We start from the raw sequence: 24,208 nt of genomic DNA on the forward strand, positions 1-24,208 counted from the left end.
TTCAAATCGGATGACTTGCTTAGATATACTACCCAATGTTTCTAGATGAATCTTAGACGTATTTTGTCTAAGAGTTCTCTGAGATCATCTCCCTCGAGCAAAAAAATATCTAAATTAAACGAAATTAACACGTTGCAAGATGAAATTGAATCCCTCAAGCTTAATTTATCTTCATTTAAAGTTTTATTAGAAGGTAGGGACGCTTCAATCGGGAATCTTGCTCGTGAAAAGGAAAAACTGTATGTTGAACACAAAAACCTACAGAGGATCAATAGAAAATTGCAGCAGGAATTAATCGATGAAAGGTTACTAGTTACTACATAATTAATTTAAAACTTAAAATATATTATTATTATTATTTAAGCTCTCTATATCTAAGTGCTCTTTGAAGCCCGACCACACCTTTCCAACTTTCTGTCTGCCAACCTACGTAGACCTCAAAGGCGGAAATATCTTTTACTTCCTATTCATTGAGATGAAAGTATAATGGCCCAATGTTAAAGTAATGTTAACTTTCTTTTTCACATATTAATAGTAAGCAAGTATTGCCCAGAAGGCTTGCTGCCTGTCCATAGTTTTTGGATACTGTTTTAATTAGTTATTAACGTTTTTATAATTTCAGAGTAATACATTCTAAAGAAAAAGATTTTTTGTTGGAAAACATAAAAAAGCTTTCATTGAAATTAGCAAACATTGGGCTTTATGACGATATCGTAAGTATGTACTTGATTATATCAACATTAGTGATGCGTGCTATAGATTTGGTACAAGAATACCTGAGGACTCTTGTAAGACTTTCTTTCATCAGCTATTATAATAATAATTTATAATATAATAATAATTTATTTATAATACATAATAATAATTTGTACATCCCACGCAAGTGTGGAGGACGTGGTCTTCTGAATGCCAAAAACCTTCATAATCGTGAGGTGTGCAATCTTAGAGATCATTTTCTTAGAATGAATGTGGGTATATGTAAGGATGTCGTTTCAGTAGATAAGGGTCTTACTCCACTATTCCTTGGCAAAGAGAACTGGCGCAAGCCAAAAGTACTTAGCAACTCAGATCGTGTGGCGGTATGGAAGAGTAAGGAGTTGCATGGCAGATTCTACAAGGCCCTGTCGGGACCAGATGTAGATCAAATCGCATCTGTATCCTGGTTACAGTTCGGTGACCTATTTGGGGAAACCGAGGGTTTTGTCTGTGCAATTATGGACGAAGTCATCAAGACGAGAAACTACCGGAAATACATTATGAAAGATGGCACTCTAGACATATGTCGAGCGTGTCATCGTCCTGGGGAGTCCCTCAGGCATATAGTTTCCGGGTGTTCTCATCTTGCTAACGGCGAATACTTGCACAGACATAATCAAGTAGCCAGGATAGTTCATCAACAACTTGCTCTTCGGTTTGGCTTTATCGATTTTGAGATGCCTTACTATAGGTACGACCCGGCGTCAGTTCTTGAAAATAGCAGTGCATTGCTCTACTGGGATCGAACGATTATCACTGACAGGTACATTACAACTAATAGACCTGATATAGTGCTAGTCGATCGATCAGTGCGCCGTGCAATAATTGTTGACATTACTTTTCCACATGACGATAATCTGGTGAAAGCTGAAAAGGAAAAAGTATCTAAATACTTAGACCTTGCTCACGAGATTACCACCATGTGGAATGTTGAGTCGACCGTTGTTGTTCCGATCGTCGTTTCAGTCAATGGTCTTCTCGCGAAAAGCTTCGACCAACATCTTAAGAAGCTTTCGCTTGGTTGTTGGATCAAGGGTTGGATACAGAAGGCAGTAGTCCTTGAAACGGCGCGTATTGTGAGGAGGTTCCTCACTCTGGAGCCCTGACCACCGGTTGCTTGGGCATTCAAAAGCCCCGCAAGCGGAGGGTGAAAGTTTTTTTTTTTATAAATTTTTAATAGTGTTTATTTTTAAGCGTTGTTAATAATTTAAAAAATAAAAATAAGTAAAAGAATAAATGATAGAGTTATTTATAATACAGAGTTTCAGAATACACTTCCCAATCGCAGGTATGTCGTAGTCCAGAATGGTTGCAGAGGTCACCAGATTTTTTACAATTACTTACCACTTGTTTGTAAGCTCTGCCGAAATTGTTTCGCTTCGCTCTCAGAGCAGAATAACTCAGTCATTTAATTTTTCGGAAGGATCGGAGATAAACACTTAAAGGGTTGTAACTCTTCATGAAAAGAACCCCAGGGCTCGATGACATCGGGGGAACAGATGACTTTGACCCGAATCTCGGCTTAGGTCGACATTTTGGACTTTATCTGTCTAGTAATAAGGTTCCTTGTTAGCAATAATAAGAATAGCACTAAATCCTTACTATCCTTTGTTCTCGCAAGTTTTACAACCACGAGTAATAAAACAGCAGAGTCCAAAGTTTAAAAATATATGTAAAGTGAATCGAAATTGCTAATCAAACTAAACTCATTAAGGTGGCTTTAAACACTCAAGCAATAAAGTCAATAATTATTTTCACTAATATGAATGCTATTAGAACACCACGGCGTGGACGCGGACATCACTCAACTTCGGTTTGCCGACGATGTGGTCATAATGGCATAGACTCTAAGAGACCTTAATACGATGCTCAATCACCTCAGCAGAGTTTCTCAACAGGTGGGCCTATGTATGAACATGAGCAAGACGAAAATTATGTCTAACACTCATGTTCCGTTCCACACAGTAATAGTTGGGAGCTCTGCACTTGAAATTGTAGACGAATACCTAGGACACACGGTCCAGTTAGGAAGGTCCAATTTTGAGAAAGAGGTAAACCGCCGAATCCAACTCGGAAATATCGAGACATCTGCCAGTGATGACTCACGGATCGGAAACGTGCTCGCTTACTATGAGTCTCATAGAATCAGAAGGCTCAGAATCACGCAGCGGGCGATGGAGATAGCAATGTTGTGAGTATCTCTACGTGATCAAATCAGGAATGAGGACATCCGAAGAAGAACCCGTAGAGTTACCGACGAGCGCAAAGCTGAAGTGGAAATGGGCGGGGCACATAGCTCGGAGAACCGATGTACGTTGGGGTTCCAAGGTGCTGGAATGGCGACCCCGCACAAGTAAACACAGCGTCGGTCGGCCCCCAACGAGGTGGACAGAAGACATTAAACGAGTCGCTGAGAGCCGCTGGAAGCAAGCGGCCCAGGACCGTGGATTTTGGAACTCCCTACAAAAGACCTGTGTCCAGCAGTGGACTTCAATCGGTTGAAGTGATGATGATGATGAAGTGTGCTATGTTCGGGACGAAGTTATTCAACAAAGAAGCAAAGTAACCAACGTTGCTCTTAGGGTTAGCACGCTGAAGTGGCGATGTTCACTTTTGTCGGAGGACCGATGCGCGTTGAAGCTAAAAGGTACTCGAGTTGTGACCACGACTCAGTAAGCGGAGTTTAGTCGAGTAGGTTGTGCGACGACTTCCAGTTGTAATTGTTTCGCAAATCCTTCGCATATACTTTGTATTATAATCCTAATAACCGCTTTTAACCTGAACCGTCTGGCACTAAAATATTTTTTTTTTTATAGTTCCGGACCCTTTTTAGCCCACTTCAAAAAGGAGGAGGTTCTCAATGCGTCGAAATCTTTATTTCTGTATGTTACCCGATTACTCGAAGACGCCTGTACCGATTTCAATTTTTTTTTTTAAAGGGCATACTCTCCATGTGGTCATAATGTCTTACAAATGTGGTAATATGAACATTATGTTTTATAGTTAGACGAAGAAGAACATATTTCAGCGTTACAAAATGAAATCAAATCGAAAGATGAGGTGATATACAACGTTTGTAGTAAATATTTCAAGTTGAAGAAAAGTAAAGGAGGACTGAAAAAGAAATTTGACGCGCTGCAAACACACATGCATAAAGTGAATTAGTGTTTTAAATCTGTATTTTGAAGTAATATATATATATTTTCAAACTTTCATTTTAATTACAATTTTTTCAGACATTTGAAAATATTATTACAACTTTAGAAGATAACAAGAATTCTTTAGATATATTGCTCGATGACTTAAGTAAAAGTGCTTACAGTAATCCTAGTCATAAAAAATATGTTAAGTTGATAAAAATCAACGCAGAGCTCAATTTTGAAAATACTCAATTAAAACTATTCCTTATTGAAAATAATGGTTTTTCCAATCAGGTTAAAAAAGCTGAACTACCTGGGCTCGCTGATCCTCAATGTTCACGATCTGATAGGCAATTATTAGAAGTCCATAAAAACTTGCAAACTCATAAGTCGTTGCATTCTATTGAAAAATGGTTTCGACGAAGCAAAAGTAGTGCTACTAGAGTATTAAGATTTTTTAATAAACTTAAGAATACTAATACGTTTACCAAAAACAATAGAAAAATTGGATATAGATCGATGTCTGATAGCTTCTTGCCTAGAAATTTTTATAAGTGACTTGTATGTAACGAACTTTGCATAGTTTTTTATTATTGTTGTATTAATTCTACGTGGATAAAATAAAAAAATCAATGATTGTAAAAAATGGCATTTTAGTTTTATTTTAAAGGAGAAAGGGTTGGTTGAACTGCGTATACACCGGTCATTCGTTAGTGATTGCCGGTAATCTGCATTAATAACAATTTAATTAAACAAAACCCGAGAATTTATACCAGATAAACTCATACTAGATAAACGAGTGTGGCTTGAGGTGTGGCGTAGACACATAGTTTCTTAATTAATCTTCATGTTTAAGTATAAAAATGTAAAAGTATAAATAAGATTAGAATGAAGAAAAGAACATCTCGTTATAAAAAAAAAATCATGATCTTTAGCCTACAGCTAACGCTTAGTTTTCTGAATCCAGATTATTAATTTTGTAGCTGAAAGTCGTTGTTGGCAATACGCAGCCTAACGTACCCGAATTTTGAACTCGTTAGCAATGTTGCTGCATGATAAAATATGCATTTGGGTAAAATAATTTTATAGGCTAACCACATTACACAAAAAAAAAAATTGCAATGTCTTGCATTGTGTATTTAAAAATGGCAACACCGATCCCAGACTTGAGTGCGCCGGCTTTGCACGTGAACGTGTCGCGAAAATCTTTATAAATTAGTGAAATCACTATGTCGGACGAATATTTCTATGGTAAGTAATAATCCTAAATGTGTTTCCATTAATTTGTTCTATTTATTTACTCGTTAACTTTTGTACTTTGATCGCTATAGTTAGCTTAAAGTAGCGTCAAGCCCGAACACCCGGCTACTTCGCCATTTTATTTCACAATTCCATATTCGCTTTTCTAGTTTTATCTCTGTATCCCTATGACTATTGTGTAGTTTTTTATGGTGTGTAATTATTTTCTTGAATATTAAAACAAAATAATCGTTGCCGCCATTTCGTACCACCCATTATGATGTTCATGTATTAGTGTTATAAATGGCGTAGTGTTGCTGTTTATGTATGGGTGGACAATGAAGTATTTAGTTAATTCCGAGCGTTTTTCTATTGACATCGCAGCAGTGTACTTGTATCATAAAATGAGAGTTGTGGAGGCTCCGACAGGGCGCGGAATTTGAAAGTATGGCGGCCAAGCGTCAGTAGTGACCGTTGGCGTTGCCATTTTATTGCATTAGTTTCCACAAAGCTAACACCTGCCGGGTATTTGAGGTTAGTTTTCCTACGTGCTCCGATTGAGAGTTATTATTCGTTAACCAAGAAATATATAGTAAATGAAATCCCGCCAACTTGCATTGATCGTAAAGCCCTCTCGTTTCTATGAGAAGAAACCTGAGCCCGACAGTAAATGTGACATTATGCTGGTAATAATGTCTTACTGCCTCGTCGGGCTAGTTGATGGCATGTTCAACCTCGGATCACGAGGTTCCTGGGTTCGAATCCTAGGTCTAGGATTAAAAACTTTAGATTGTTGTATATTTCCTGTTAAAGATTCTTTGTACCAGCCCGGAGTAAGAAAATTTGTGCTGTCAACCCCCGTGCCTCAGAGAGCACGGCGTCGGTTACGGTTATTGTAACTAACTTGTGGTAATAGTCGTTAAAGCCCACCAAACCGCATTGGAGCACTGTGGTGGGTCTATGATCTAAAACTAATGAAAGACTAGGCATGTGCACACCTGTGGGACCCAATAGGCTGTGGAACATGAATTACTTAAGATCCTGGTTTATTGTAGTTGACTGGTATCAAATGACGGTATAATGATGTTACAGGTGTCACCCTATCTTCCACACATCAGTCAGAAACATGGGACCCAGAAGCGAAAGGCGACTACCCACGGAGTAATAAGCTTCTGATACGCCAAGCACTCCTTGGCCCAGATGCAAAAGCAGATGAATTAAATGTAGTACAGGTAACTATGAAGTGATAGTAAACGTTATAGATCTTATTTATATTTATTATTTAAAAACGGCTGTACATGTGAGTCCTATGATGACAAAGCAAACACTAAAACATCCTATTATTGAGAACATATTACCTCTGATATTTATGAAATTATTTCCACTCTTACGTTACTAAAGTAAGACCATTATTAAGGCTTTTCTTTGGTTACATTCCTTTCATTGTGAATGGTACATGCACCATGTGGTGTTTATGGTTATGAAATATGAATGGTTTAGATTTTAAATTTTCATTGTTATTCACCTTTGTGATTGATTTGAAAATTACCCATGTTGTTTGTCCTTGTTTATTAAGTTTTTTTTACAAATTGTATGGGAACACATTTCCTGGGATGAAAAGATGCTTATGTTAATTTTGGTCCTTTCAGCTAACTCTTTGCCAAAAATCAATTTTGTGATGGACAAACAATGAAACACGTCCAAAATTTATAATATTAGTTGGCAAAAAATTTATAATAGTAGTTAATAAAAAAGCTTTTTTAAACTGAATTCAGATGTATTCAGTCCACTTCATGTCTAATCCTCATCATCATATCAACCCATTACTGGCCACACTGCAGGGCATAGGTCTCTCCTCCCACAATTGGCGGACTCCACACAACTTTATGGGGGGTGTTTTAGTACCTATTGGTAAAGGTCAGGAAATATATTTGGTTAGTTCAAACTTTCTGTTGTAGTTTTTCTAAAATCTCAATATTCACAAAGATTTTCTTTTTTATCAAATTACAAATTTCAAAAAAACATGTTTTGAATATGTAACACAATGTATTTGTGTGATAATGTTTGTTTGCTTGTTTCAAAATTGGACGCACCTAACTTTAATAATAGATATATATATATTATCTCACATATACCTACTTTGGGTTGTAGCTTAGAAAAATACATGTTATTACCTGTTTTGTGTACCTAATAACAATAAACAAATAACTATTGCACTAGCAGCCTTATATCACAAAAAATAATTGGTTGTAGTGAGTTGGATGTATATATATTTTATTTTGTCTTTCTTGTTACAGTTTCTATCTTATCTTTTTAATTAAAGGTGATTTTAAAAAAAACGTTAGTATTCCTAAAGAAGATAATATTTTTTAGGGTTCTGTACCCTAAGGGTAAAATTGTGTATTGGAAGGTCCATCTGTCTGTCAGTCTGTAACCTGATCTCCTGTAACCCATAAACCCTGACAGACTGTTAAAAGTTTCACAAATGGATGTATTTATGTTACTATATTTAGGGGCTCCCATTCTACATACATTTTTGTAGTATAGATACTGGTATGGAACTCTATGTACGCGAGTGCGGCTCTCACTTGGCTGGTTTTTTAATATTTGTTCTATTTTTAAAACAAGCTTTACAGCTTAGGCATCAAAAGTGAAAGGCACTTTATACAGGCCAAGTAAATTAACTCTTGCAAATTTGTTACAGGTGGAGACAATGTGTCTTCAGGAGTCTATCAAAATTCCAGTGGCCATCCTTAAAGTGGGTGAGACGCGGCAAGTTCGCTTACACATCGAGTTCCCAGATGCACCTGTAACTTTCACACTCATACAGGTAATAATAAAAATGCTATTTATTCAAATATAACATTTCCAAGCAAGTTAAATGGTCTGTCAATAAAGTATCTTCCAGATATTAATATTAGTCAATTTCTAGAGTATTTTTTCTACTACATACTTGTATAGCCATTGGCTGCAATCTCATCTAGTGGTAAGTTCTGATGCAGCCTAAACATGGAAGCAGGCTAACTTGTTAGGGTGTGCGGCAGTTATATTAAACTTACCACAATTCTGTTTCTACACAAAATAGTACCAGAATTCTAAATCTGCTTATCTTAGTGGCACTTTTCTGGTCTTACAATAGTAAGTTATGTCGGAACCTACACCTAAAAAAACTGTAAATGTAAATGAGACAATTTACTTACATGCTATTCATACTTGTTAAAAGATGACGCATGACTTTAAGTATCAAGTTAAGAAAAGGTTACATAGCAACGTCTAGTGAAAAAAATTTAGCTCCTTATTTCGAATAAAAGCACCATTCTCTTAATACTGTCATACAGTTAAACTATTCAAAATGATGATAAAACTAACCAGTAAATAAATGACGGGTGTGTTGTGTCGTTTTGACGCAACTCTGCCTGACTGTGATTACTTTCGAGGCATTTGGCTGATTACTATCTGTTATCCCACTTCTGATAATGAAAGTTCCATCACACATATTCACCAGATGTTCACTGTGTAGGGTTCAGGGCCAGTGCACTTGATCGGCCAGCATTTGCTTGGTGCACTGGTGGAGGAGTTCGAAGATATGGAGGAGATGGAAGAGGAAATGCTAGATGAAGAAGAAGGTGAAGACTCTCAGTTTAAGGTAATTCTTGTTAATTGACTTTCTTTTTCATAGACTTATACTGAATCTCAGTATCGATGCCTTAGCTGGGCGCAAGACTCCTATAACCTCCGACCAAGCTATTTTTAATGCATTTTGGCAGCGTAACAGTGTTAAACACTGAAAAGGAAACTATAAAATTAAAGTTAAAATAACAATAAGTAATAAGTTTAACATGCAGTTACGAACTACGATCGACTTCAATATACCATTGAACATGGGACACCGTGCCCACCGCCGTACCTTTAGCTGTAAAATACCTATACAACGTGTATCAGAATTACGATAATATTGAGTATATTTCATAAGGAATCACTGTGTAAAAATATTAAATCAAAAGCTTATTTTTTTCCATACAAACTAATTCATAAAGTTCTAAGTGTGTACTTATGACAACCCTATTGAAGATAAAAGACCGACAAGCGCATAGTACCTACGCGACGCGTACCTAATAAAGTGACAGGAGTCACATGATTTTAATTTTGCATGTGAAAGAAATATGGCAGTAGTTTACTCAAAAACTATTGGATTTTAAGTCTTGTGAGACAGAATATAATATACCTCTAAAGCCTGTGAAGTATTATTTCGGTTTTCATTTACATGTTGTATATTAAGAGCTCTTGTAACATTTATGTATGTAATCCGGAACATATTCAAAGGGGTGGGCCCTTTGTTGATGAACAAAGGCTTGAACATACCACATCTTTTTTATTTTACGGGTGAAGTAATTTAATATTTTCAGCAACAATAATGACCCTATCACAATGGCATCATGCGTGCGTTAGCGCTTCAATGTCCGGGTAGCAGCGTCGTTTTGACGCGACGTCAACGTCCAGAGTATGATTTGTCTAATTTAGGATGATCATAATTTTAAAAGGTGCACACCCGTAAAGTTTCGTATTCTTTTCCGGCAAAATATACAGATAATATCGTGATTAATTGGTTTGGATGGATACCACCCACTTAGTGAATGGCACACATAACCAACAACAACTGACTATAGAAATAGATTTTGCAATGGAATAAATCGAACATTTAATTAACAGAAGTATCTCACAATATTTGAAGCTATGCTTCTTTTGGCGCGTTGGGAAAAATGATGAGAGTAAATTTGTACGATGTGCGCGCTCACTGTCACAAAAAACCGATCCGGAAGTTAGCTATCGTAAAAGTCTGCAGGCTTATTCCGGTAATTTCATTGATTCAATTGTACAAAGATCTCAAATTTTAATGTTTAGTGAAACTTGTTTGTCCGATAATGAGATAACTAACTAGATAATGCGTGCGTATCCAAAAAAAAAACTATTATATATATATATTTTTTTTATAACAAACTGTGTAAAATAAGAAATCATAACACTTGTTTATTGCCTGTCGTGTAGCATGTAAAATCAATGGATGGGAATGATTACCATAAAATAGAAGAAATATGAAATGATTGGTCCTAAATTATAATTTTACCATACACTATGGTCGATAATCGAATAGGTTGGGTAGGTAACGATTATACATTACCTCATCCCTACTGCGATCTGCCAAATTATCATCCTAAATTATCATCCTAAATTAGACAAAACATAGTGGCATGCGTTCGCGCGGAGACTTGGCAACGTTAACATTGCTTTTATTGTCAACAATTAAAATCACACTTGCTCTGTGATAAATTCAGTTTCAATTTTTTTAATACTGGTTACCCCTTTTTCGTATTTTCGTTGAAGTAGCACAGCCAACAGTAGTGTTTCCCCGTCGGATTCCGTTTTGTCTCTGATTGTACGCCCGAAATAGCAACATGTATGTGCGCAACGTTAATGTCGCGACGACGCTGCGCGGACTGGGAAGAAACGCCAACGCTCGCATAACGCCAGTGGCACCTATCGCACTGGCTTAAGTGTGGTTGCTTATTTACGTGTAGATAACAAATTTTCGGTTGCATTTGTATGAACAAGTGACTCAGTAGATTACACATTTGCAGGAAGATGAGAATAAAAGGAAACCAACACCTGGCAAGCGCAAGACGAATGAGGTACTGAAAACCTTCAACTAATATGTAATTACGAGTTTAAAGCTGTTCGCACACTAATTGGCACGCGCAGAACGCATCCGTCGACACGGTATAGTCTTCTGTAAACGCGTGATAATTAAGAAACGCGTGGATGTAATATGACCATGTTTGTAATGCTCAGAATAAGAAATACCTTACAAATTTTTAATATACTGTTTGGAACTTTACATTGATATTTCTCCATTGTTTTAAGTTGATGGTGGTTGTAATTAAAAATCTTTATTGGTTCCAAACATGTTATGTACCGTTAATGTAAGTTTTCAAATATTTTTTTATTTACAAAACATATTTATAATTTGACTACGGTGTCAAATTAGTGTATAATTTAAGAGATTAAGATAACTCCACACAAGTAACTTAAACCTTGAACAAGCACAGGTCGGAGAAGTTCACAAAATACTTAGCTGGTAATTGTTTTACTGAAAAATTGATAGCTGGTGATGTCATTTAAATGTTTAAAAATCTGGATGAACGTGTCATTTAGTGTACGATCAGCACAACAGAGGGAAAAGGGCTTGCGGCCCAGTTCTGCAGGAAAATGATGACAGTTTAATTTATTATTTAAAAAAATAATAATTTACCTGCCTGACTTCTAGGTCTTAAGTTTCTGTCATATTTTTTGGTATAATTGGGCCCTTGAAACAAAATTTTGGTAAAACGTGTTGATGACAAATAACTCAACAAAATTGGCTGTTGGTTTTCTGTACTCATTCATTAATTCCCTTTACCTTCTGATTAAATTTTTTTTTTTGTGAAAAAAAGTAGCATTACCCTTCGATTGCTTATTTAACCGACTTCCAAATGGACGAGGCAGCAGTAGGATTTCTCTATGCTATATAATTGTTGATGATTATGAAAGTGTAGTACAAGATAAGAAGTTTTCCAGCGTTAACTTGTGATTGATTAAAGAATCATAGTTAGGTACTGCATGCTCAATACAGATGCTGTGTGACAGCGGTAGGAGATGTGCACAAATTCTGTTTTTATTCAACTGAGTTTTATTATCTTGTGCATTTTAAAAATTGTTCTCGTTTGCCACAGGACGAGGATGATGAAGAGGGCGAGCCCAAGGGTAAGAAATCGAAAATGTCAAATAACGCTAAAGGCAAAGCCCCATCGCCCAAGAAGAACGCCAAGAAGTGAGCCGCCAGCGCCGGCCCTCGCCCCCAGCCCCTCTGATAGACCAATTCCGTAAAGACTGACACTAAACACTTGGTTTTGTCTCCATTGTAGGTAATCCGCGCTCGAGTATTATTTATAAAGGAATCGCGTTTAGTTTGCCGCTCAGACTGAAGGGTTAAGATAGACCTTTTTAGAGCCAAGCTTTGAAATTACATGCTTTCTTATGGTCGTGTATTTCTAAAAGTACGTACCTGATGTACGTATTATTTCTTCGAATTATTATTTCGAACCTGCTCTGGCTATCACCGCTGGAGTGCCTTGCCAATTCGACTGTACAGGTTCGCATAATCATTGATGTCGAAATCCATGACGAGAGTAACTTATAAAACTTAGAAATTTACTGAAGTTATTTAGTGAAGGTTTCACAGTAATCCTAACAAAAAAATGGTATAACATGTTTGGTCGGTTAAAGAGCACTCACTAGATGCATGGAGAGTTGTAGACCGTAAAAATAAAAAAATTACATATCATTTCATTTTGGCCCGGACCATCCGGCGAGTTGTTGCCTTGACACTTCCGGCGTTAACCAAATAGACGTGGAATCGATACCGGACGACTCCGCCATTTTTGATGTGCAAAAAAGATATAACACTTACAACTAAAAAAAATAATAATCTAATAATTACCAGTAGATATTAACGTTTCTAATCAAACAACTTTAAGACCAATAGAAAAGTTAGCGTCGTACTACTCTAGGCAAGCAATGTAATCCTGAATGTAAGTAGTTAAGCTTCCTTAGTCTAAAAAAGAGTTACAGCTAAATATGTCCAGTATTAAACAACCATCAATGTCTAGTCTAGATACAAATAAATTTTGATAACTTGTTTGTATGTATGCCATTAATAATATCACTTCATTAATAAATTTAAACGCAGGCAATATTGAATCTCAAAATCGTGATTATTCTTGGTGGCTCATGTGTCAGACTTGTACACTACACCATTTTCTGCAGTGCTGCAATTACATGTACTATGAAATAGAAATACATAAGTTTTAATTTCCAATTGACGTCTCATAAATATACAGTACGAAGCTAAGTAAGGATCTAGATATTTGGCACATTATAATATGGTAAACTACTGAAATCTTAAAGAAGTTATTTCAATAGCTAATGTCTGCTCAGTATATTAACTAAACATCCAGAATGTAATTTGTTAAAGCGGAAGCTATTTAAAACTAAATAGTATGCTTATTTGCGTGGTCTTATCTTTTCCCTTGCTCTAGTAAGCTGCAACTGGACAGGTCAGCCACTTCGGTGCGAGTGGGCCAGGGGGGGCACCTTAGTTGTAACTACATAGCGTGGTAATTCAATCTAGGTTAGCATTGTATCGACTCTGTGCGTGATTGGACGTGTGCGTATGTTGGCGTTACCGGTCGAGGTATCTACAAAATGTTCTGATCCTGTAGTTACTTCAGCGCTCGTGAGTGTTTTTCCAGCGTTGTTGTCCAACGCGAACGATGCCAAGTAGAACTGACTTGCCCCATTCCTGGGAAATTCTTCGAACAAAACGTGACATGACAGGGCTCTGCGTCTTTCATTTTCATAGTATTGGAAAGTCTCGGAGAAAAGAAGTCAAAATCCTAAAAACAGACTACTCTGCTTGTCAATAATTGTTCAAGTTATTTTTCTCGTCTTCAACTTTCAAATGCAAAATTACCAATGACAGAAAAACCAGTATACGTTTATTTTAACAAAAAAAAGAAACTATGATACGTTGCTGCGAGAAAGTAGCCCATTTATTAGGGGTATTTTTCGAGACCACTTAAGTAGGCGGCTAGCTTGGCTTCGTTCCCTGTGGATATATAACTGCTTTTAGGTAATTGCGAGTCACTGGAGTTGGCGTAAATGAGACATTGTATGGTCAACTGTTTGACAATGCCATACAACAACTGCACCGAACTTGTACGCTTTACGATATTCGCAATCGTTACATACTGGCTAGTATTAGTTGCGTGCAGATTTACGCTATCTAGTGATGCGCTTATTACATAAGAATTGACATTCGGGCCCAGTACGAGTGATTTCTTTAAAATCTGTTTTTCTGAAATTATTTTTTCATTCCTTACTGTGGTATAGTGTTATTAATGTCAAATTTAATAAAATAAGTGATCACACAGATGTATTTTTAAGTTAAGGACGTAAGTGTAATCAGTGTATGTTTAGACATTGATCGTTTTTTGTATTTTGTAATGAGTAGCTGCAGGTATCCCACGTAACGATTTCTCATTTCAGAATGAAACCGATTAAACTATTATAGTTTGTTTGTACATATACATATAAAAACATAAGAACCGTAATAATAAAACCATTTCTAAACATTCATACCCGACTTTTTATTTTCCATACCATTTCATTTTCGCATGCTGCTGACAAAAAAGAAATCTCTCTTGGAGATATGTGTAGGTATACGATTGCCCCACATCCCGTACGGGTTGTGGGGCAATCATATACACAGGAGAATTTTCAAGTTCTATCCATGAAGTGTTGGGCCTACAGTTAAAATAAAGAAACATGAGGAATTTTGAATTTTCTTTTTCATAGGGTTAGAAAGTTTCTTTTTTAGAATACTCATTTTTCAAACTACCTTCTCATTAAAAAAAAAAATGGGAAATGAAAGGCAATTAATTGATGGTGGGAAAAACAAGAGTACCGTAAAACGGGGTGAATAAAATCGCAGGGGTGAATAGGGACAAAACTAAAAATGATTTTCTACAGACTATAGCAAAACATTTTGAAAGAAAAAAGATCCGAAATTTATATTTTTTTAAAACTGCAGTATATTTTTTTTTTTTAAATAGCAACACTGAATTGATGTGAGATTTAGCCAACATATTAAAATAAGATTTTGAAGTGAATCCCCTTTATGCAGGTTCAACGAGTTCTAGTAAAAATAACTTTTTTCATTGTGAAACGAAGTATTTTGGTGGCATCACAACTGGTTAATATATTCGTTGGTTGTTTGTCACCCAGATTAATAAAAAGGTAACTACGTTTGTGATATAAATTTCGAAATACATATTTGTAAAATTGTAAACCAAGAAACTTTTAATTTGTGATTGAGGTTTATAGATACGGGGAAGGGTCAAATAGATACGTAGTATGGGGTCAAAAGATACGTAGTATAGGTTCAATAGACACGTGAAAGGGTTTAATAGAAACAAGTAAGAGGTGATTAGAAAAATGGGTTAGGGCTGCTATCTATTGAATTTTTTATTTTTTGTTAGAAATTTAGAACTCTTGGGCGATGTATGATTCGGAAGATATTGATGATCTATACTGTACTGTTTTAAGATTTAGGTCTAGATACCCGTAATGTGTATCTAGGTCAATGCTCGAGGGAGCTAGTAGGTGTTATTAAATTACAAACTACCAAATCACTACTAATTATGTAGGTAGATAATAATTTAATCGCCAACATAATTAATTTCTTCTGTTATAGGTACATATAATTATGCCGCGTGTGTATAAACCTGATCCTAGGGGGAAAAGGTATAAAAATTACGATGACTAACATTCAAAATCATACAAAACAACAAAGAAAATACTACAACTAACACTTACTATGGCAAAGAAATAAATAAATATACGGGAAAAGGTATAGCGAAAAAAACTAAAAGTCAAGATCAGAATATTGCTGAAAAAGAAAACGGACAAGACACTGAAAAAATACAACTTGACACAATAATTACTTTGATTTTATAGCAAACAATTTCATAGAATGCCCATAATTATGGAATTGTTATACATGACATACAAATAAACGAGATGCAAAATGATACCGGCGTAGAAATGACGTATAAACAAAAAAATGCAACGGAAAATAATGAACGAAAACTGACAATTTTATCTAATGAAAATATGTCAGATATTACTACAATAAAAACAGTTAGGGTCATTTCGCCTGTTTGCGTCCACTTAGTGGAGTTGTTAGGTTTGAACGTGAAAAAAAAAATGTCCCTGCGGTAGTTTTAAATCAAACATGGTTGTAATGTAGTCCCTATATAGTCTTGTCAAGTTTAATGCACAGTTTTGGACAACGCATCTGATGTTTTATTCTACACAGGTAAAAATAGCTGAAGCAGGCGATTTTCCCATTTTGCGTCCACAAAATCCAGATTGCGTCCGCCTGTGGACCAATTGGCGTCCACCTGTTTAGAAGTAATTAGGAAGGGAAATAGGAAATAAAAAGGGAAGCTTGTGATTTTAATCAAAACATTTATTTAATAATTGCTGGTATCATAAAAGTAAACATAAATTGCACTTCAGGATATTTTTTTTCTCCTCCAACTAACTCCATTAATAGATTCACTATTATTTCGAATATCATGTCGATGGCTTTATAGGATTCTATTTTACCATTTCGGTACAAAGCCTTTAAAATTGGCCAAGTGCGAATCGGACTCGCGCGTTCCGTGTTTTATTCTATTTTTTAATATTTATTGCTATAGCGGCAATACATCATCCATGAAAATTTCAACTGTCTTACTATCACGATTAATGAGCTACAGCCTGGTGACAGACGAACAGCGAAGTCTTAGTACTAGGTTCCTCGTGTATTGAACCCATGTGCGGGTCAATAGAAACGTAACATATTTTTGCATTTTGGGCTGTAATTAAGGAATAAATCCCAATTTAGATGATTGAAAAATATTGAAATAGCAAGGAGACATGATATAAGCACAATATAATGTTCTCTCGACTATTGAAGATATACATAAAAATTGTGTCAATTCACACCAATTGTGTTTTACGGTAGTTAAAACTTGAAACTACAGTTTGTAGAAGTTTAAAAGGTGGTTCTGTTCTTTTACAACTAATAATGAAGAAGTAATTGTTTCGAAAGTAAAGTAAAACAAGTTTTATTGATATGACGAGAGTCGTTGAAACTAACTTTCTTACAAACCACAAGTTGCAAACGAGATTCGAAATGAGTATATTACATATACATTAAATCTAGTTTCTGGAAGCTGTATTAAACACCATTGCGACAATATAATAAAGGTTAAAGTTAGGGCATAATCATTATTTTCTGAAAGCTTTAGAAATGTCTAGGTAGGTATCTATCTATCTATCTTGTAATGAGGCCCGCTTCAGCGGGTGCACTTCGACCCTCCAGGATCTTTTGTGCTCGCCCCGTCCTTGTATCCCCTCACCCTAAATAGCTTCAAATATCCACTCTAAGAGTTTGATTGAAGCTTTTAGGTTGGAGGCACAGTAATACTCTGGTTGTGGATAAGCCACTCCCAAGAGGTCCAACCGCAAAGTCAAAGTCAAAAGTCAAAGTCAAAAATATCTTTATTCAAGTAGGCCCACAGGTGGCACTTTTGATGCGTACATAAGAACCACACGGTAGTGAGATGATGGCGATAACCACATTCGTAAACTTAAAACTAAAGCTACGAGGGTTCCAAACGCGTCCTGGTCTAAGAAGAAGCCCACAACAAACTTAGCCGGGTGTTTTTTTTTTTTTTGTTATCACCATCTCACAATGTCATTTTAAATTATTAGAAGAGCAACCTGGTTAGAGCAATAATTTACACCCAAGCTTTTTTATCGTTTACGTAGTCCTTTATACTATAATAGGACTTTTCTATAAGCTTACGTTTAATACAAACTTTGAACTTTTTAAGAGACATCTCCAAGATGACAATTGGTAGTTTATTGTAGAATTGTATGCAATTTCCTTTAAACGAATTATGAATTTTATGTAACCTAGTATATTGCACTGTAAGTTTATTCTTACTTCTAATGTTTAAATTATTGCAGTCACATTTTTTCTTAAATTTAGAAATGTTTTTATGAACGTAAATTAAATTTTCAAATATGTACTGACTATACACTGTCATTATTTTAAAATCTTTAAATTTATCTCTCAATGACTCTCTCGGACCCATTTTGTAGATAGAACGAACAGCCCTCTTCTGCAGCACGAAAATAGTGCTAATATCAGCAGCATTACCCCAAAGTAAAATTCCATATGACATAATGCTGTGAAAGTAACTAAAATATACCAGTCTCGCAGTTTCTACGTCGGTCATATGGCGTATCTTCTTTACCGCATAGGCAGCAGAACTAAGCCTGTTCGATAAATTATTTACATGAGGGCCCCATTGAAGTTTAGAATCTAACGTTATTCCTAGAAAAACTGTCGTATCCTCCAGTTTCAGTTCCTCATTATTAAGTAGTACAGTGGTTTTCACGTGTTTAACATTAGGTAAAGTGAATTTTATACACTTGGTTTTTTTTCCGTTAAGAACCAAATTATTAGCTTCAAACCACTGTACCACTTTAGCGAGAGAGTTGTTTACGTCTTCAAAAGCTAGTTCACGTCGATTTATTTTAAAAGTCAGTGATGTATCATCGGCAAACAGAACTATCCCGTGTTTATCCTTGGCAAGGTAAGGAAGGTCATTAATGTAAATAAGGAACAGAAATGGTCCTAATATAGACCCCTGTGGGACACCTATTTTCAACTGATCCATTAGACCGTTTTCCATTCACGTCGACTTTCTGAATTCTATCGCGTAGATAGTTACTCATTAAGTCTAGAGCTACAAACTGAATTCCATAGTGGTGTAGTTTCCTAACTAACGTTTCGTGTTGAACACAATCAAACGCCTTAGATAAGTCACAGAACACACCAAGTGCATCACGTGACTCCTCCCAGGCTTCAAATATGTTTTGTATTAGCTCAACACCTGCGTCGATTGTTGAGCGACCCCGTGTGAAACCAAATTGCTTAATATGAAGTAAATTATACTTATGAAAATGGTAAAGTAATTGATTTAAAATGAGTTTTTCAAAGATTTTACTGAAAGTGGGTAGTACGGATACTGGTCTAAAGTTAGTGGGGTCAGAAGTACTACCCGATTTAAACAATGGAACTATTTTACTAAGTTTCATTAAGTCAGGAAACACACCACAATCTATACAATTATTAAATATTAAGGCTAAATCGGGTGCAACAATATCAATCAATGATTTGACAACGTTTACGGAAATGCCCCACAGATCATTTGTTTTTTTATTAATTAATAATTTAAAGGCTTTAATAACGTCAGAGCCACTAACATGCGTGAATTTAAAAGAATGGTTACACTCAGGCACATTTTCCTTTAATAGAGAGAGAGCCATATCTGGTGAAGAGTTTAATGATTCTGTTGTGGTTGTGTGTTTAATGCTTTCTAGCCAATCCGTCGCATTCACAAAGTAAATGCTCCATGGACTCGACGTCCTCGTTGCAGGCCCTACATGCCCATTTTGAGCAGCATGGACCCTGTGCCGAAGTGTCCTGTTATGGTCGCTATGGCGTATCTTGCCTGTCTCCTACTCAGTCTGTTAATTTTGTTTGGAAAACAAGCTCCAAGTACGCCCAAGAATTTCTTGGAGTGCCTTAGACCTTCTAATTTGTCCCATTCTGCCGCAGATTTTTTCTTGGCATATGTTGATAGCGCCATGTTCACCACACGTGGTGCAATGGACTGCGAAACTTACGATTCTCTCTTATCTTAACAAGTTTAGTTGTTAAAGTACTATCTATTTAAGAGAGCTAGCAAAATTCTATTTCTTTCTCTTTGAATGTTATTTGAATCTTCTATGGCGGAGACAAGTTTCTCAAACTTATCCTTGTCTTTTGTCTCATGGTCGCTGACAAGATTTCTTATTTCTGTAATGGTGGTATTATCAATGTTGCATTTGTGACTGCATTCTCGTAATTTGAACATTTTAGATCCATCATAGATTTCTTCAAAGTATGAGTAGTATGGCCAGGTATTATCTTTACCAGTATCTCTCTTTTTCTCTGCTAGTCTTATATAGGTTTGTTTCATATTACGAAATTTTTTATCGCACTCTTCTGCTGTCAATCCTAGCCGTGGACTAATTTGCCTCCATAAATGTTTCTTCTTCACAAGTGGATTATTAAATTTTTGCTTGTTATCTAGATAAAATGTTAATAGTTGCTTAATATAATCATGTTCTAAAGACTTGTACACCATGTCTTGTCCCTCTTCTATAATAGCGAATGATTCATTCTCAAATATTGTCACAAAATCTTTAAAGTATCTCCATTTGGTTATAGACCTCCCTGTGTCTGCTCTGATTTTTAATCTCAAGTAAGTCTGTTTTAGATTTCTAAATTTTCTGTCACAATTACTTGGAGATTCGCCAACTTTTCTAGAAATTTCTCTCCACAGTTCTTTCTTCTGATATTTCGGATTTCTAAATTTATGTGCAATATCAGAATATGCATTTATTAGTTGTCTTATTTTATTTCTATTCCAAGGTCCCAAATCTGGGTGGTAGTTATAGTAAATTCGTTCAAAGTAATGATGGTATGGCCACTTTCTCAATTTTCCAGTTTCCTGACTTCTCTCAATCAAGTTAAAGTAGGTTCTTTTCATGTTCTTAAACTTGTGATAGCAATTGTACTCTGTAGTATTCAATTGAGAAGCAATGTCTTTCCATATGTCTTTTTGCAAATGATCAGGACTGCGGAACTTGTTAATATTTTCAATGTACAGATTTAATAGTTTACGTACCTTTGTGTCCTCCCAGGGTGGCAACATGGTCATAGACATTGACTTGCATTCTTTGAACACTTCATCACACATATTGTAATGGACCCATTTTATATCTTTACCTGCTCTATGCTTTTTTAAGAGTCTAATGTATGTTCTGCGAAGGTTTCTATACTTTTTATCACACTCTTCAGGTGTGGTGCCTAAAAGTATGGATATCTCATTCCACAACATTTTGTCTTTGTTCGCACTTTTGAATCTGTTTTCTAGACAAAGTGAGAGCAATAGTTTTATTTTATTCCTGTCCCAAAAGTTAAAGTCTTTAGTGTCTTTTGCTGCATCTTCTTGTACTTCAGGTATATTGTCTGCTTGGACATTATGAACGTATTGGCGATTGTCTACTGTGTTGTCTACAATGTATCTTGTGTCTTGTCCTGTAACTGATAAATAAATATATTAATTAAACTAATATTATAAATACGCAAGTTTTGAGAGGGGATTGCTACTGAAAACCTTCAGGTTCAACCACTACCTGACAGGTAGTGGTAGTTCAGCAGTTAGAAAATACCATAGCAAACAAAATTTCCACACAACAAAGTCACAGGGAACAACAACTAAGCGACAATGGCAATATCCCTCAGCTGTACTTGTTAAACCTTCCACTGATAGATGAGGGTTATAGAGCTTAGACCCTCAACACTGCTAAAATGTAGTTTGTTGGGCTTAATAATTTATTATGTGCCATTTTTTCAGCTGCATCTTAAATTCAACGCAACCAATTTTAATCGAAATTATCGATGATAATAATCATCATTTACAATAACTGAGAGATTTTTTTCAGCAAAGCCCACCACGCTGCACCGATGCGGGTTGGTGGGCAAAAAAATTAAGAAACTGAGACTTTACTTCTTGGTTTTACTATGAACTGAACTGAACTGGATCAGTGTACTTTTTTGTATGATGATGGATGAGCGCGTCTCTCGATGTAAATGTGTATTTAATTTGTAATGCCATTTCAAAAATTTAGTAGGACCGAATTAGTGTTATGTAATTAAGTACTTACTCTGTGGTGCTTGTATAGTGAAATTGTTACTACTAAATATAACATTGCTTTGGTCTTCTCTAACGACAAACCAATAACTTTGTGGATTATTGATTTCCATATTAACTTGAATCCTAAAGAATGCATAGACTTGCGAGCTGATTACACTTGGTAATTCAATGTAAGTTGTTGATTGATTAATACGAATTTTCAAAAGTAAATCTGCTAGTTGCTAGAAATAATCATCTTGCGAAACAAAGTTTTTAAAATTCAATAAAAAAAATATTGTAAACAAATCACTGATAGACATAGAGTATAGACGAATTAGTTTTTTTAACTCTCTTTAAAGTTTAACATAGACCAGTAAACATAGTGACTAGCATGTGGCATTTATTTACTGGTCTGTGGTTTAGTCTTCAGTTTACCTAGAGTTTACGCTTGTGGGTCCTAATCCTTTAAATTTAAACCTGTAGTTTATTATTGTGGGTTTATCATAGCTTGACGCGTGAACTGGACGGGAACATTTAGTGCTTCATATCTAAATGAATTAAGTGCCTATAATTAAGGGACTACATGTTTGCTTGCATTTATTGTATTATAAAATTTTAGCTAAATATTATGCGAACTGTTGTTTGATAAATAAAAATTCTATAAATTACGAATTATTAGTAAAACAGGTATTAAAATAAGCTTAATATTAAATTTATTTGTCTTTTCCTTTCTACCACTTTTTCGAATTCAACACTCAAGTTAAATCATTAAAACGCATTAGCAACCGATAAGATTAATCAAAATGACTAAATTAAGTGGAAAGACAATAATTATTGTTCTATACCAGTTCCTCACGTGTCAAGTTAAGAAAAACGGACCATACTCTATGGCTTATATCCTCTTTGGTTGATGTCGGCTGCCATCAGCCATGTTTACTTTTTTGGTAAATGTCAATTTGTCAAAGCAAACTGCGAAGCTGAAAAGTGACGCCATTACGTTTTTAATATTTGAAAATTGACTTAATTTTGAACTTTGTCTATCATCAAACATTGAATTGAACAATTAATATTATTTTGTTGTTATTATTCAAGCAATTGGTATGGTTTACTTTGGAAACATCTGATTTAGTCGGTAAGTCTAACAATCATAAGCGATTAGAGTACCGGCGGCGCTTTATTTCTGTGTAGAAAGATTGAAGCTTATAGAACAGGACTAATAGACCAATCTTTAATACCAAACAATTTGTTGTTTTTTATTTATAACATTGTAATGAACTTACCTTCGGGTAACAGAATTGTACAAACGCGTTACATTTTAATGTGGCGGGAAATATCCCGACTTGAGTTATTGACCTTGATGTCGAATCAATTTAGAAACATCGAATGTCGTATACCTTGTAAATACTTCCAAAACTGAAATAAATTACTTTAAAATTTGACGACTTAAAAAAAAAAAAGGTTCTTTCTCAATTTGGTTCTAAATTTTTATTTTTTACTTTTTTACTTACCGGAATGACTGCCACGCTGTTCTAGTAGATAATCATGTTGGTATGCCTTTCGAGAAGTTTTTTTTTTCCCTCCATTCCTGGGTCAGGCGGAAAATAATATATTTTTTTTTTTTCTGAGGAAGAAAGTGACCATCTTTTTTTTTATTTACATATTATTCTTCCCCGAGGCTCTGAAATGCTTGTAAAGCCTACTCATTATAACTGATATTAAATAAAGCCTCCCAACCTTCATTTTCACCTGCACCTGGGTTCCTATTCTAGCCTCAGGACCCTAATGTCATCCATCGTCCGAAGGAATCGCTGGTTGATCGTTGATACCTACATGATCGTTTATACCTACAAAATATGATGCTGTTGGTCTAATTTGTCTCATGTGATATCTTTGTCTGGGTAGAATAAACTAGACAAGATAGCGAGCCGTTATAAACACAGATGACAAACTTGGGGAAAATGCAAGAAAAGCATAAAAACTAGCTTTTTATTTTCCTGGGGTGAAATGTTAACTATGTTACGCTCCTTTCACCTATATCTTTGCTAAAAATCAAGTCAATTGATTGCTTAGTTAGGGTGTACAGGAATGAATAAAAAACGAACACAAATTTGTATTTGTAATATAAGGTTTGGATAAGCAACATTTAACATATTCTATTATGATCTCTATACATATGTCTTGTCTTAAGGCGAGATAATTTCGTTAGTCCATTTTTCTATCGAGTATCTAACCACATGGCCAGTCCGCCGCCATTTTAGCCTCTTAATCTTTCTGGGGATGTCCGTTCCCGTGGCCTTCCTAATTTTCCTTAGACTCCACTTGTCTTTCAGCTTAATATTCAACATGCTCCTTTACTTTATGTTGGCATACTTTGTATCTACATATGCATTCAAAAAATTCAAAATTCATTTATTTCAAGTAGGCCTAATACAAGCACTTTTGAAACGTCAAGTCTGTCCGTGTGTAGTGACTCTACCACCGGTTCGGAAGGCAGATTCTACCGAGAAGAAGCCGGCAAGAAACTCAGCAGTTGCTCTTTTCCAACATCAAAAATTTACATTTTATATTTTAACATTCATTTTTCTATCTTGTGAGAGATGAAAGCGGAGCCGG

The 24,208-nt window shown here is 35.6% G+C and overlaps 3 protein-coding genes across 5 annotated transcripts; 2 read left to right on the forward strand and 1 right to left on the reverse strand.

The window, feature by feature from the left end:
- The first annotated feature begins 45 nt into the window (after positions 1-45).
- On the forward strand, positions 46-4,454 carry LOC120634111. Its single transcript, XM_039904504.1, has 4 exons — positions 46-305; positions 623-713; positions 3,760-3,912; positions 3,993-4,454. Exons 1-4 carry the CDS (start codon positions 46-48, stop codon positions 4,452-4,454), a joined length of 966 nt encoding a protein of 321 aa, XP_039760438.1.
- Positions 4,455-4,997: 543 nt separating this feature from the next.
- On the forward strand, positions 4,998-14,366 carry LOC120634154 (nucleoplasmin-like protein). Of its 2 annotated transcripts, XM_039904570.1 has the most exons (6): positions 4,998-5,147; positions 6,228-6,367; positions 7,840-7,965; positions 8,656-8,781; positions 10,772-10,822; positions 11,903-14,366. In XM_039904570.1, the coding sequence occupies exons 1-6, from the start codon at positions 5,126-5,128 to the stop codon at positions 12,002-12,004; spliced, it is 567 nt and encodes a 188-aa protein (XP_039760504.1). In that variant the 5' UTR covers positions 4,998-5,125; the 3' UTR covers positions 12,005-14,366. The 2 variants fall into 2 exon arrangements, with proteins under 2 accessions (XP_039760504.1, XP_039760505.1); XM_039904571.1 differs by lacking the exon at positions 10,772-10,822.
- Positions 14,367-19,215: 4,849 nt separating this feature from the next.
- Positions 19,216-21,892, reverse strand: LOC120634388. 2 transcript variants are annotated; one of them, XM_039904913.1, is made up of 2 exons: positions 21,627-21,892; positions 19,216-20,997 (listed from the first exon to the last, which is right to left on the reverse strand). In XM_039904913.1, exons 1-2 carry the CDS (start codon positions 21,724-21,726, stop codon positions 19,577-19,579), a joined length of 1,521 nt encoding a protein of 506 aa, XP_039760847.1. In that variant the 5' UTR covers positions 21,727-21,892; the 3' UTR covers positions 19,216-19,576. The 2 variants fall into 2 exon arrangements, with proteins under 2 accessions (XP_039760847.1, XP_039760846.1); XM_039904912.1 differs by having other exon boundaries at positions 19,216-21,003.
- Between the last annotated feature and the right edge of the window lie 2,316 nt (positions 21,893-24,208).

This window comes from Pararge aegeria, chromosome 23, assembly GCF_905163445.1.
Source record: "Pararge aegeria chromosome 23, ilParAegt1.1, whole genome shotgun sequence".
In the NCBI taxonomy this organism is placed as follows: domain Eukaryota; kingdom Metazoa; phylum Arthropoda; class Insecta; order Lepidoptera; family Nymphalidae; genus Pararge; species Pararge aegeria.